Source organism: Engraulis encrasicolus, chromosome 13, assembly GCF_034702125.1.
Source record: "Engraulis encrasicolus isolate BLACKSEA-1 chromosome 13, IST_EnEncr_1.0, whole genome shotgun sequence".
NCBI lineage: Eukaryota > Metazoa > Chordata > Actinopteri > Clupeiformes > Engraulidae > Engraulis > Engraulis encrasicolus.
Window position 1 is genome coordinate 16,245,544 of NC_085869.1, and position 12,500 is coordinate 16,258,043.

General features: G+C 50.1%; 1 protein-coding gene across 1 annotated transcript in view; it reads right to left on the bottom strand.

Moving 5' to 3' along the window:
• Positions 1 to 12,500, bottom strand: part of cerkl (ceramide kinase-like) — a 116,987-nt gene that overhangs the window by 51,708 nt on the left and 52,779 nt on the right. Inside the window, exon 3 of the mRNA XM_063213251.1 lies at positions 2,134 to 2,265. Within this exon, the coding sequence (XP_063069321.1) occupies positions 2,134 to 2,265 (132 nt within the window). The remainder of the gene's footprint in view (positions 1 to 2,133; positions 2,266 to 12,500) is intronic.

The following is a 12,500-nucleotide window of genomic DNA, read 5'->3' on the forward strand; positions in this document are numbered from 1 at the left end:
GTGGGTACGTGCATAATTATTTGTGTGTCCGTGTGTGTGTGTGTGTGTGTGTGTGTATGTGGACATGTCCATATGCATATGCGTGCATGTGTGTGTGGCATGTGGCATGTGTGGGCTGGGCTGGGATGAGTGTGGTGCGATGAAGGGTGTATGATGAGCAGTGAGGGGAGCCCCAGGGCAGACATTACATTACATTAATGCACCTTACCCTGGAATAACGCCTCAGGGCCCACCAAAAAACCCTCTCTCCACTACCCAGCCACCCATCCACCCAGCCACCCAGAAGGGCTCAAACACCCAGCCCTCACCCCTCAGCTCTACCAGAGAGAGTAGAGAGAGAGAGGTTCCATTGGCCCATTGTTTCCGGGTTCTATTATTGCAAGGGGGAGGGGGGAGAAATCCCCCTTTAGGTAGACCTAGGCAGACCTAAGGACTGTTCTATTCAATGCTAGGAGTATTATGACACGCCCCTTTAGGCAGACCGGAACCTGGTCATGTTAGGTGCCCATAGCAACCTATTACATTGGCATATCTCTATATACTTAAAGAATCTCTGGCTCTACCCTGTGTTCCATCCACTCCCCCCACCCTGCCACAAAAGACCCTCTCTCCACACCCAACCACCCACCCACCCAGGAGGGCTCCTAACACCTATCATCGACTTTCAATTAATCTCTTCGAGACTTGGTCTGACCGAGACCATCACAATTAACTTTTCCCAAATGCTATGGTTGACCCGCCTCCCAAGGTTCGCTACCGGTTGACTGGTGCCCGACAAAGTGGGATGAGTTCCCGAGATCAGAAACGATATTTACATTGCTCTTGGCCTGACTAGAAGCAATGTCGAAGGTGTCGCGTCACTCACTAGGAGGGCATGGGCTGGCTACCAAACGCCCAGCCCTCATCCCTCACCCCTCACCCCTCACCCCTGCACTCCACCCCCCGCCGTGCTGCGCCGTCCACCCCCCAGTCCTCTGTCTGGTAGTCTAACCTGTGTGGAGAGTAAAGCCCCTCCATACCAGCACTGCATATGGCATGGGCACACACACGCATGCACACACACACGCACATGCACGATACGCACATGCACGCACACACACACACACACCATAAATAAATTGTCTCACACACACACACACCATAAATAAATTGTCTCTCACACACACACACACAGGTGGAGACATACTCTACATACACATGGGTCAGTCAACAGAAACCCCAATCTGAACCACCAATATTCACAGTTTCTGAATATGTGTTTGCATATTCACAGTTTCTGAAAATGTCGACTATATTCACAGTTGCTGAATATGTCTAGTATATTGTATTCACCGTTTCTTTTTTGGTCTTTTATGACTTTATTTGTGATAGAACAGTGTGAGAGAGATAGGAAACGAGAGGGGAGAGAGAGATGGGGAAGGATTAGCAAATGAGAAGGCCGGAATATAACTCCAGTCGGCAGCGCAGTAGCCCAGTGTCCTACTGATAGAACTGGATATGTCTATAGTAAATGCTGTGTTACTTCAAGTAAATACATGTATAAAGGAAATTGTGAATAGCAAGACGTGGGAAAAATGTGCACAGGTTTACCATTTCCAAAGTGCTGATACTGATGGACTTTCTTCTATCATGTCTGCAAATTTTGTGTACATACAAAAGAGTCGCAAGACTGACAATGATGCATGACGCCTGTCTGTTGTTGCACACATTATACTGCACCTCAACCTTGTTACGTTCTTCTTCTCTCTCTCTCTCTAAAACAAGCCATCCTGTCTGAGCTAAACTCACCTATGACGACATCTATGTATGTCGGCCAGCTTAAAGAATGATACAAAAACAGTGAGAGATAAAGACGGAGAGAGCGAGAGTGAGCGAGAGAGAGAGAGAGAGAGAGAGAGAGAGAGAGAGAGAGAGAGAGAGAGAGAGAGAGAGAGAGAGAAACAGAAAGACTCACCTGTGAGGTCTGCCTCTATGTTGGCCAGTGTAGAGAAATATAAAGAGAGACAGAGAGAAAAAGATAGAGAGAGAGAGGGAGGGAGAGAGAGAGAGCGAGAGAGTGAGAGAGAGCGAGCGAGAGAGAGAGAGAGAGGATAATGAAGAGGAGTAGGAGTAGGAGTAGGAGGTTAGACTCGCCTGTAAGGTCTGCGTCTATGTCGGCCAGCTTGAAGAGTGGGACCACGTCGTCCATGTAGATCCGCAGGGCCTCCCTCTTGTGGCTCACGGGGTTCACAAACACCTTCAGCGTCTTGGGCCTCTCCTTGAAACCTGAGACACACAAGAGACACAAACACAGACCAACTGTGAAAAAGAGGTGAGAGGTGAATAAGAGTGAAGAGAGGTGTAACTGAGGCCAACTAGCAGAGTTTGGCGTGGACCGTTAGTAAACCTCCCTCCCTAGGCCTCAATACAGTGCAGTAGCATTGGGCTATCGCAGCGGTGTAGTCTACTTTTTAAAAGTGGTTATACTGTATATTCAAGCATTTTTTGAAGTGGGTATACTGTATATATTTATGCTATTCTAAAGAATGGATCAATCAATTTTAAGTGGGTATGCTGAAGCCTCTAAAACTTAGAAGTGGGTATACTCTGTATACCTGCGTTCTACGTAGACTACACCACTGGGCTATCGGACCGGCCTTTTAGCTCAGCGGTCTCGTATTGTGCCTCCCATTTCCCGAACTGATGTAGTCGACAAGGTGGCAGGTAGACCATCATTATAAGCGACGTTAGGCTTCTTTTTTTGGAGCAATCACTTTCAATTTTGTACAGTCACGGGTTGCGTGTTTTTGGGCTTGTTCCTTTCAAGGTTTCAAGGCTTTCAAGGCTTCTGCTCTGCTGGGGAGTAGGAGGAGGAAGTGAGGGAGGTGGGGAAGAGGAGGAAGAGGAGGTGGGGCAGGGAAGTGGTGGAGGCTGAAGAGAGAAGCTCTTAGCCCTCCTGATCCTCCCGATCCACATGCAGAAGAGGAAGCAGGCGGCGTTTGGATGAGGAAGTTGAGGCTGGGGAAGAGGAGGAGGACGAGGAGGAGGAGGTGGTGGAGAAGAGGCTGAAGAGAGTTCTTAGCCCTCCTGAGCCTTGCCATCCACATGCAGAAGAGGGAGCAGGAGGTGTAAGGAGGAAGAGAACGCTGAGTAGGAAGGGAGGAGGAGGAGGAGGAGGAGGAGTGGTAGTGGTGGTGGCGTTTCACTCCTCCTGCACCTGCTCCCCCTCCCCCTGTGGGCCCCAGTGTGCCACTCTCTGCCTGTGGGCTCGGCTCATCTCCGCCTGGCCCGGGCCCCAGCCGAGCACCCAGCACCCAGCAGAGCTCAGGGCCTACAGGGGAACAGGGAAGGGGGACGAGCTCGGGAAGGGAAGGGGCATGGCTGGATGGATTGGCCATAGGGCATACAGAGCATTTGCCCAGTGTTGATGACAGTTGATGATTTAGGACTGGTCCTCCCCTCAATGTCGTGGTTCTGTATCAGTCCTCATGCCGCTACAGCTGACCTCTCCAAATCAGATTTAAATATTCATTTTGGCTGTTGATGTCAAAACAGCGCGTAATAGATGACTAACATATATTGCCACAGGCTCTATTGTCTCTCTTGCTGCCTGGTGGACCGGTCTTGGCTGAAAATGCCCGGCGTGATTTGATTTTTTTTGGTCCCAGTTCAGCCCTGGGAAGGGGCTCAGGATTTGGAGGGATGGCCGCTTCACCCAGGCACCCGACCGAGCACCCAGCAGCACCAAGCAGAGCGCGGGGACACATCTACAGGGGAGTAGGGGATAAGGGGCTTGGGTTTGGAGGGAGGGAGGATTGCTTTGCTTCACCCATGCCTGTTGGGGTTCCTTCACTCACTCTCTCTCTCTCTCTCTCCCCCAGGAAATGTGCACCCTTTTCACACACGCGCACGCACGCACGCACACACACACACTGTGATTATTGGATCCCTCATCCCTCAATACACCACCCACGCACTTCCCCTCTCTCCACACTCCTCGTCCTGCCCTGTCCCTGCTTCTCCCACCCTATCCCCAGCCCAGCCCAACTCACCCACTCTCAACGCAGCATATCCCCAATCAACATGGCATCATGAAAGTAAGATAGTACGCAGATTTGAATCATCTATCGCATTTGTGTACAAAGCCTTTGCAAGTTGGCACGTGCTCCACAACGCCAGGTTAGGTTTAGGGATGCTTTTGGTCTGGGCACAGTTTTGCAACAAATTCGCCATTTCCCTTGCTTGTTTTGCTGTTCTTGGCCAAAGAACAGAAGACGAAATATTGCTTTTGCATATTTTATGGTCAGGGAACAGCAGAGCATTTTTGCGTTAAACAACAGAAATTTGCAGTGGCAACAGAAATCGCAGACACGGCGGGAAAACTGTGCAAACCTCGTCAGGTGACTGGAAAGTGCTTTTCCATGCCGTTTGAGGAGCACAACTTAAATTGAAAAGGCGCCGCACCACAACGCGCAATGCACTAGCGTGAGATACGTATGCCTATGCATGATGCCAGTCTGTCCCAATACCTCACCGCCAGCCCCCCCTAAATCTCCCCCCCTGGAACCCCCCACTGCCTTATTCCACCCAACGATGCAGTGCCCCCCCCCCCAACCGATGCAGTGCCCCCCCCCCCCTCCCACCGCTCAAAATGCCCCTCCAAAATCCCTCCCTATCACAGACACACCCTTACATCATTCTAAATCCTGCAGCACGTCTGCCTTGCATTCCTCTTTTTTTTGTTTCCCTTCACGTTTGAACCGTAACCTGGGGCCTGGGCTATACCCCAACCACCCTGGAACCGGTCCAAGCCAACCCAGCCTAACCCAGCCCAACCCAGCTAAGGGGTAGCGCCTCTATAGGGCCCAATGGGACCAGGGTCAGGACCTTTGGGGGCCGGATTAGATTGAGGAGAGGAGATAATGAGGGAGAATGGCGTGAAGAGAAGAGGGGAGGGATGGGAACGGAGGAGAGGAGAGGGGGGGGGTTAAGGGAAGAGGGGAGAGATGGGAAACAGAGGGGAGGGGAGGGGGTAAGGGAAGAGAGGAAGAGAGGAAGAGATGGGAAGGGTAGAAAAAGGAGGGCCATGGGTACCATCGATCCACCCCACCAACACCATAACAGTCACCACCCCTTCCGAGGCCAGGAGGGAGCGATCCCTAAATCTGGCTAATTATGATCCAGTTTTCCACCACAGTGGATGCTCAGCATAGAGCAAAAAGACAGAGAATAGAGATGGGGAGAGGTTAAGCCCAGCAGAAAGAGAGAGAGAGAGAGAGAGAGAGAGAGAGAGAGAGAGAGAGAGAGAGAGAGAGAGAGAAGAGAGAGAGAAACAAGAGAGAGGGAAATGGATTGAGACAGAAAAAGAAAGGTTTAGAGGAAAAGCCCAGAGTGTGCCCAGGGGGAGTGTTTGTATTCATGACTCTCCTTCAGTCTTGGCAGCCGTTCAGCCGGCTGTAAACAAGAGGCGAAGGCAGAGGCCTCTGACCTTTCAGATTGGAGCAGAGCGCGGAGCCCAAACGGCACAGCAGGCGGAGAAGGAGATTTCTGTAGCACACAAAAAGTGTCACACCTACCACCAGGGCCGCTGACAGCTTTTGCCGGGCCCTGGGCAAAGTAATGTGAAAGCCCCCCCCAGCCCCCAATACACACAGTGTAATGAGGACCCAATTCTGGGCCCTCTCTCTCCCAAGGCCTGGGACAACTGTCCTCTTTGTCCATCCCCTGTCAGCTTCCCTGCCTACTATGTACATCTAAAGCACAGCAAGGAGAGATGAAGGTTGTGTTGTCTCTGCTAAGAGTGTTCTTCACGCCCCCAGCTCGACAATCGGATGACGGCTAAATTCAGGAGGGCTCCCGTTGAGATGCTGTACAATTAGCAAACCTTGTTGTGTTTGAAAGGGAGCGGAGTGGAGGAGATCAGGTTCACTGCAGTGGAAGAAGGTTGAGTAGCAGCAGATGGAGGGAACGCCGCCATGCTCATAAATGAACGCCACAGGGATACTGATTATAAAACCTCTCCTCCTCAATAAACTGTCTCTCTCTCTCTCTGTTCTCTGCTGCCTCTTCTCTGCCTTCATGCCGTGACAGAGACACTGATTATAAAACCTTCAATACAACCCTCTCCCTCATCTTTCTAATCACCCCCCCCCCTCTCTATTTGTCTCGCTTTCTCTTTATTGTCATCTCAATGGTTGTCTGTTTTCCTAGCTTACTTGGCAGGGCCATGGGTAATGGTTGGACTGTCATCCTGCAAACAAGTCCAAAAGAAGCGTCCGTGGCAGAAAACACGGGGTGGGTCGTCAGTCTTGTGCCTTGTCAGAGTAGACCTTTCTCTTTGTGAGCGTCTATGAGGTAGCTAAAATCCATGCAAGTGACCGAGGCAGACACAGAGAGTGGGACTTAACAATGTCGTTGTTCTGTAACTTGCAAGGATGAATGAGAAAAAATGAGTTATCATTGAGAAACATTAAAGGCACACTGTGCAAGATTTTTAGTTGTTTATTTCCAGGATCCATGCTGCCCATTCACTAATGTTACCTTTTTCATGAATACTTACCACCACCATCAAATTCAAAGTATTCATTATGACTGGAAAAATTGCACTTTTCATACATGAAAAGGGGGATCTTCTCTATGGTCGGCCATTTTGAATTTCTAGAAATAGCCATTTTTAGCTGCAAAAATGACTATACTTGGGCCGTACTAGAAAATACTAGTTTATTACTTAGTAAACTTTCATGAATAGATCAAATTTAGCAATAGGCAGCCCAGTTTCAATGAGCAGCATAGTTGCAGTACCTTTTTTGACCATTTCCTGCACAGTGTACCTTTAAGTTACAAACATCCAAACACACTCAAACCACCCCACTTCCCCCACCTCCTCTTCCTCCTCCACCTCCTTCTCCCCCTGATCTAGGAACTGTTCTATTGAGCCTCCCCGTCCTCCACCTCCCCCTCTTCCTCCTCCACTGTGTAGTGTGTATGTGGAATGGCGGGGCGCAGGAGGTGAGCTAGGAGCCTCCTCCTCCTCCTCCTCCTCCTCCTCCTCCTCCTCTTCCTCCTCCACTGTGTAGTGTGTGTGTGTGGATGGCAGACCACAGGAGGTGAGCTAGGAGCTGCGCTCTTGAGCCTCCCCATCCCCCACCTCCTATTCCTCCTCCACCTCCACCTCCTCCCCAGCCTCCACTTCCTCCTCCTCTACCCCCACCTCCTCCTGTTCCTCCTCCTCTTCATCTTCTTCCTCCTCCTCCTCCTCTTCTTCTTCCTCCTCCTCCTCCTCCTCTTCTTCCTCCTCCTCCCCCTGATCTAGGAGCTGTTCTATTGAGCCTCCCCGTCCTCCACCTCCCCCTCTTCCTCCAAAATTGTGTCATAGAGGATTCCAACTAGAGGGTTCATAACCATGTTAACTTCCGGGAATCGGTCGCGCCGGAAGAAAATGGCGGGTGGGGTGAAAATCGCTCGAAATCGCCAGAAATACATAGAGATGTATGGGTGACATTTACTCAATTTCCACGTAAATTACAAAGAAAAATATTTCTGAAACAACGGGAATCTCTTCAGTGACTGTGGTTTATACCAAATCAAGCATGTTTCTGTAGTGAAGTATGCTACAAAATGTTTAATTCATTTTAGAAAAGTACCATGATAAGTGAACGGGAAGTTGCAAAAATGGGCGGAGTCTTCACCCCAGACGTTTGTATAGAAGTCAATGGGAGAGAGCTAAACTACGAGCCCTACACACCGATTCCCATAAAACATGCTTATGAACCCTCTAGTTGGAATCCTCTATGACTGTGTAGTGTGTATGTGGAATGGCGGGGCGCAGGAGGTGAGCTAGGAGCCTCCTCCTCCTCCTCCTCCTCCTCCCCCTCATCTCCCTCCTGCCCCTCCTCCACTAGGAGAGCTGCTGTGGGCTGTGAGTCAGACGTCTCGAAACAGCCAAGAGCCACACAGAGGAGGCCAGGGCACCACGTCACGTGGACAGCACAAGCACCCCTCTCTCTCTCTCTCTCTCTCTCTCTCTCTCTCTCTCTCTCTCTCTCTCTCTCTCTCTCTCTCTCTCTCTCTCTCTCTCTCTCTCTGTGTCTCTCTCTGTCTCTCTCTCTCTCTCCCTGTCTCTCTCTCTCTCTGTGTCTCTCTCTCTCTCTCTCTCCACACATGCTCCACACTATGCAACACGACATACGTACTACACTCTGATGTTTGTGAGTTAGCATTAACTCCCTAATACTCCCTGTGTGTGTGTGTGTGTGTGTGTGTGTGTGTGTGTGTGTGTGTGTGTGTGTGTGTGTGTGTGTGTGTGTGTGTGTGTGTGTGTGTGTGTGTGTGTGTGTGTGTGTGTGTGTGTGTGTGTGTGTGTGTGTGTGTGTGTGTGTGTGTGTGTGTGTGTGAGTGTGTGTGAGAGTGTGTGAGTGTGTGTGAGTGTGTGTGAGTGTGTGTGAGTGTGTGGGTACGCGCGCGTTCGTGCGTGCATGCGTTTGTACGTCCATGCATGCGTGTGTTTTATGGAAAAGCAAAACAGAATTGATAGCTACAGTATGGCCGTGGCCTAACGGTAGGGCACTGGGTTAATACGCTGGCAACCCGGGTTCGATTCCAGCCTGGGTCATTTGCCAATCCTACCCAGTCTCTCTCTCCCCCCACCCATTTCCTGTCTCTCCTTCTCCTTCTCTTGTCTCTACCTGTCAAAAAAAAGAACTCCTAGCTATAACTATTTGGTCTTAAGGAAAAGCAGGTGCAGACACAACACTGACACACACATCAGTTTTCAAATGCAAGCGTCTTTGAATGAACACTCATACGTACGTCACACACATACTCAGTACACATTTACTACTCTGGTCTCTGCAAATGAACTAAGTAGTGCTCGTTATATTGCATGAGCTACTGGTCCTGGTGCTGTGCAGGGGGTTAATAAGTAGTGGCCTAATGTTCTTCCACCGCATTAGCTGAGCTTAGGACACATGAATGGGGGATGGTGTAGTGTGGTGCAGTGCGGTGGGGGATGGTGCCGTGCGGTGTGGTGTGGTGTAGTGTGGTGCAGTGCGGTGGGGGATGGTGCGGTGTGGTGTGGTGTGGTGTGGTGTGGTGTGGTGTGGTGTGGTGCGTTGCGTTGTGGTGCGGTGTGGTGTGGTGTGGTGTGGTGTGGTGCGGTGCGGTGGGGGATGGCGCGGTGTGGTGTGGTGTGGTGTAGTGTGGTGTGGTGTGGTGCGGTGCGGTGTGGTGTGGTGTGGAGGTCAAGCTGAAGCTGAGGCTGAGGGATGAGACATTGGGTTTGGAGATTGGTGGGTTGCATCAGGACTAGTAAACGGGGGTTAAGTGTGACTGAGATACCAGGGCCCTGGAGGCCCACACAGTACCTGATATATTTGGCTGGGGAGGGGGGCATTGCAGCTGATTGTACACAGCACAGGGCCCATAAAGTTGCTGCTACGCCCCTGGGGTTGCATGGTGGGTGGTGGTGGTGGGGGTGTTGGTTGGGGGGAGGCTGTGGGGGGTGTTAGTGCGGTGTGCAGTGTGCCTGTGTGCGGTGGCCTGTGCCTGTGTTTCTATGGCACATAATCCCATGTTTGTGTGAGCTGGTGCAGTGCAGCTCATGCAAGGACAGGTTACTTCACGGGCCTACCAGGTCCAGTCCCAGGGGCCCCAAGAGTTCAGAGGGGCCCTTGAGCCGATGCCACTGCCATTCCCTTCTCATCTTGCTTTAAACTGCACTTTTATCAACTGTGATTTTATCATTTCTCAACAACTTGAAAAAGAATGGTCGTCGGACACTCAGAACATCATGCAATTACATTTAATACCACCTACGTTTCGACTTACGCCTTCATCAGGGTCATCTTGGCTGATCTTACCGAAACCCGAAGAAAGTCATTTCTCAACAACATAGAATCTCACATCTTGCCCTAAAACCTTGAATTGTTTTTGTAAACTAGCAACACCCATGGAGGGGGGGGGGGGGGGGTTCTTGTTGTCTGGTTCAGGGGCCCATGGAAATCCTAATCCGTGCCTGTGGCTCGTGGTGCGGCAGGAGAAGCTGAAAGACGATCTGGCCAGTCAGGGGCAGCCGGACGGCATCGGGTTTCCCCGTCATCAACTCTCTAGCCTGCCCGTCCATCCGTCCACCCGTCCACCCGTCCACCCACCGCTCGCACTTAGTTGGAGGCCGCAGACAGAAAAGGACAGAGGAGAGAGAGAAAAAAATCGATGGCAAAACAACAACATGACCTGACCTCCCTCCCTCCGTTTGGCACATTTGTGTTACTTTAATTAAAGAAAAAAAGGGTCGGCCTGACCTTAATTTTGTCTCGACCATTGTAATAAAATCTGAGCACGAGGCCAACCATTGAAGAACATCCTGACACGTGTACACACACACACACACACACACACACACACACACACACACACACACAAACACAAACACAGTCACAAATGCCCAGTGTGATTCACTGTGTGTGTGTGTGTGTGTGTGTGTGTGTGTGTGTGTGTGTGTGTGTGTGTGTGTGTGTGTGTGTGTGTGTGTGTGTGTGTGTGTGTGTGTGTGTGTGTGTGTGTGTGTGTGTTTATGTGCGTGCGTGTGTGTGTGTGTGTGTGTGTGTGCGTGTGTGTGTGTGTGTGTGTGTGTGTGTGTGTGTGTGTGTGTGTCTGTGTGTGTTTATGTGCGTGTGCGTGTGTGTGTGTGTGTGTGTGTGTGGGGGGGGGGGCATGCAGAGGGACAACGCCATCTCTTAACCATATGACAGCTGATACAGAGGAGAAGCATTTCAATAAGCCACAGAGCTGAATCATGCAATCAAGCGAGACAGGCTGAATCAGTTTACCAACGTTGCCGTGGCAGCGGGTTATTTATAACCCCCCCCGCCCCCCCCCCCACCCAGCCTCCGCTCCGTACACTGACTTGACTGCTGGTGACACGCGTAAAATCATTGCTAATATAATGGCATTAATAATTAAGACAAACACAATGGTTTCCTGGAGCCTCGTGTGTGTGTGTGTGTGTGTGTGTGTGTGTGTGTGTGTGTGTGTGTGTGTGTGTGTGTGTGTGTGTGTGTGTGTGTGTGTGTGTGTGTGTGTGTGTGTGTGTGTGTGTGTGTGTGTGTGTGTGTGTGTGTGCGCGTGCTGCATGAGGTCAGTAGTTGTCCTGGAGGACATGGTGATGATGGTCTTAGGTGTAGCAGGAAATTTGGGACAAATGTAAAATCAGCTCCAATGGACAGCCCCCTCCCCCCCATATATATTAATAAATCGTACTGTGTGTGGGCCCTCCTATATACATGGGGCCCTGGTGACTCAGTCACACTTTACCCCCCTGAACGACACCCCTGATGATGGTGATGGCTCATCTGTACTGTGGTAGGGACGGATTATGATACCATGATACCTGTCAAGCCCCTGGGCCAGACAGCAAAAATCCCCCCCCTCCAGAGATGCAGCTAGTTTAGTAGTTTCCCAAAAAAAATGCAGGGTTTTAGGTCAGATGTTACAGAAACTATGGCTGGATCTCAAATGGAGGTGCGCTTGTGCACTTCGGGCACTATGTTTCAGTGCGTAACTAATACAGCATGCGCACTGAAACATGAACACTAAAGTGCACAAGTGCACCATTTGAGATTCAGCCCATGTTGCCCTGGCCCCAGTGCAGTTATCCTTCCTCGACTATACGGCTCATAATGCCCCTGTGGTCAGGGAGTCCAATTCCGCTTATTATTAGCGACTTTGGATTTCTTGTTTTGAGCAGTCGCTTTAAATTTTGTACAGACGTGTTTTTTTGCTGTTCTTATTCTTTTCAGGGTTGGGCTTGATGTTTGCTTCTGCTCTTATGTTCTCCTGATTGCGAAGGTAGTGGTGATGATCAGAGTGCAATTTGTAAAAAAAAAAAAACAGAAGGGGAGATACGTGTCAGACTTCTGGAGTCACTCTGAAGGAAATTGAACCGTGATTAAAATCTTTGCTGAAAGTGGAGATGTGAGTGGAGTGGAGATGTGAAAACCAGACAGGGGGGCAATCCTACAAAGGCAACGTGCAGTAACTACGGCAACTTCGAAACTCAGAAAAATGTGTTAAAAACCGTGCAGCTACTGCAAATTTGACATAATAAAGCTTTGAAATAGGACACATTAAATAGTCACACGATTAAAGGAGATGTAATTAAGACCATTTTCAGCATAAACTCAATTTGACAAAATATGTAGTTAACTTTTGTATGGCAGCCCGTCTACAAATCACACCCTTGTGATGATGGAGGCCGGGTATGCAGGGCGAGGATGGATGGATGGACCACCAGATTTTCACCATATGTTTGTGTATCATCAGGCATCAGAATCATTGTTTTTTTTTTGTCATTATTCTACCCGTGTTCATGTTGTGTGGTGTGTTTATGGTGTACTGAACCTCCCCGTAGCCCCTGTAATTTGAGCCGCGCCGCCCCTCCCTTTTGGATCTCCTCAACTCCCCTTCTTCTCTCTCTCCTCCCCTTGTCTTTTCTTCTCTCTTTTCCTTCCATCTGCTCTCTCCAT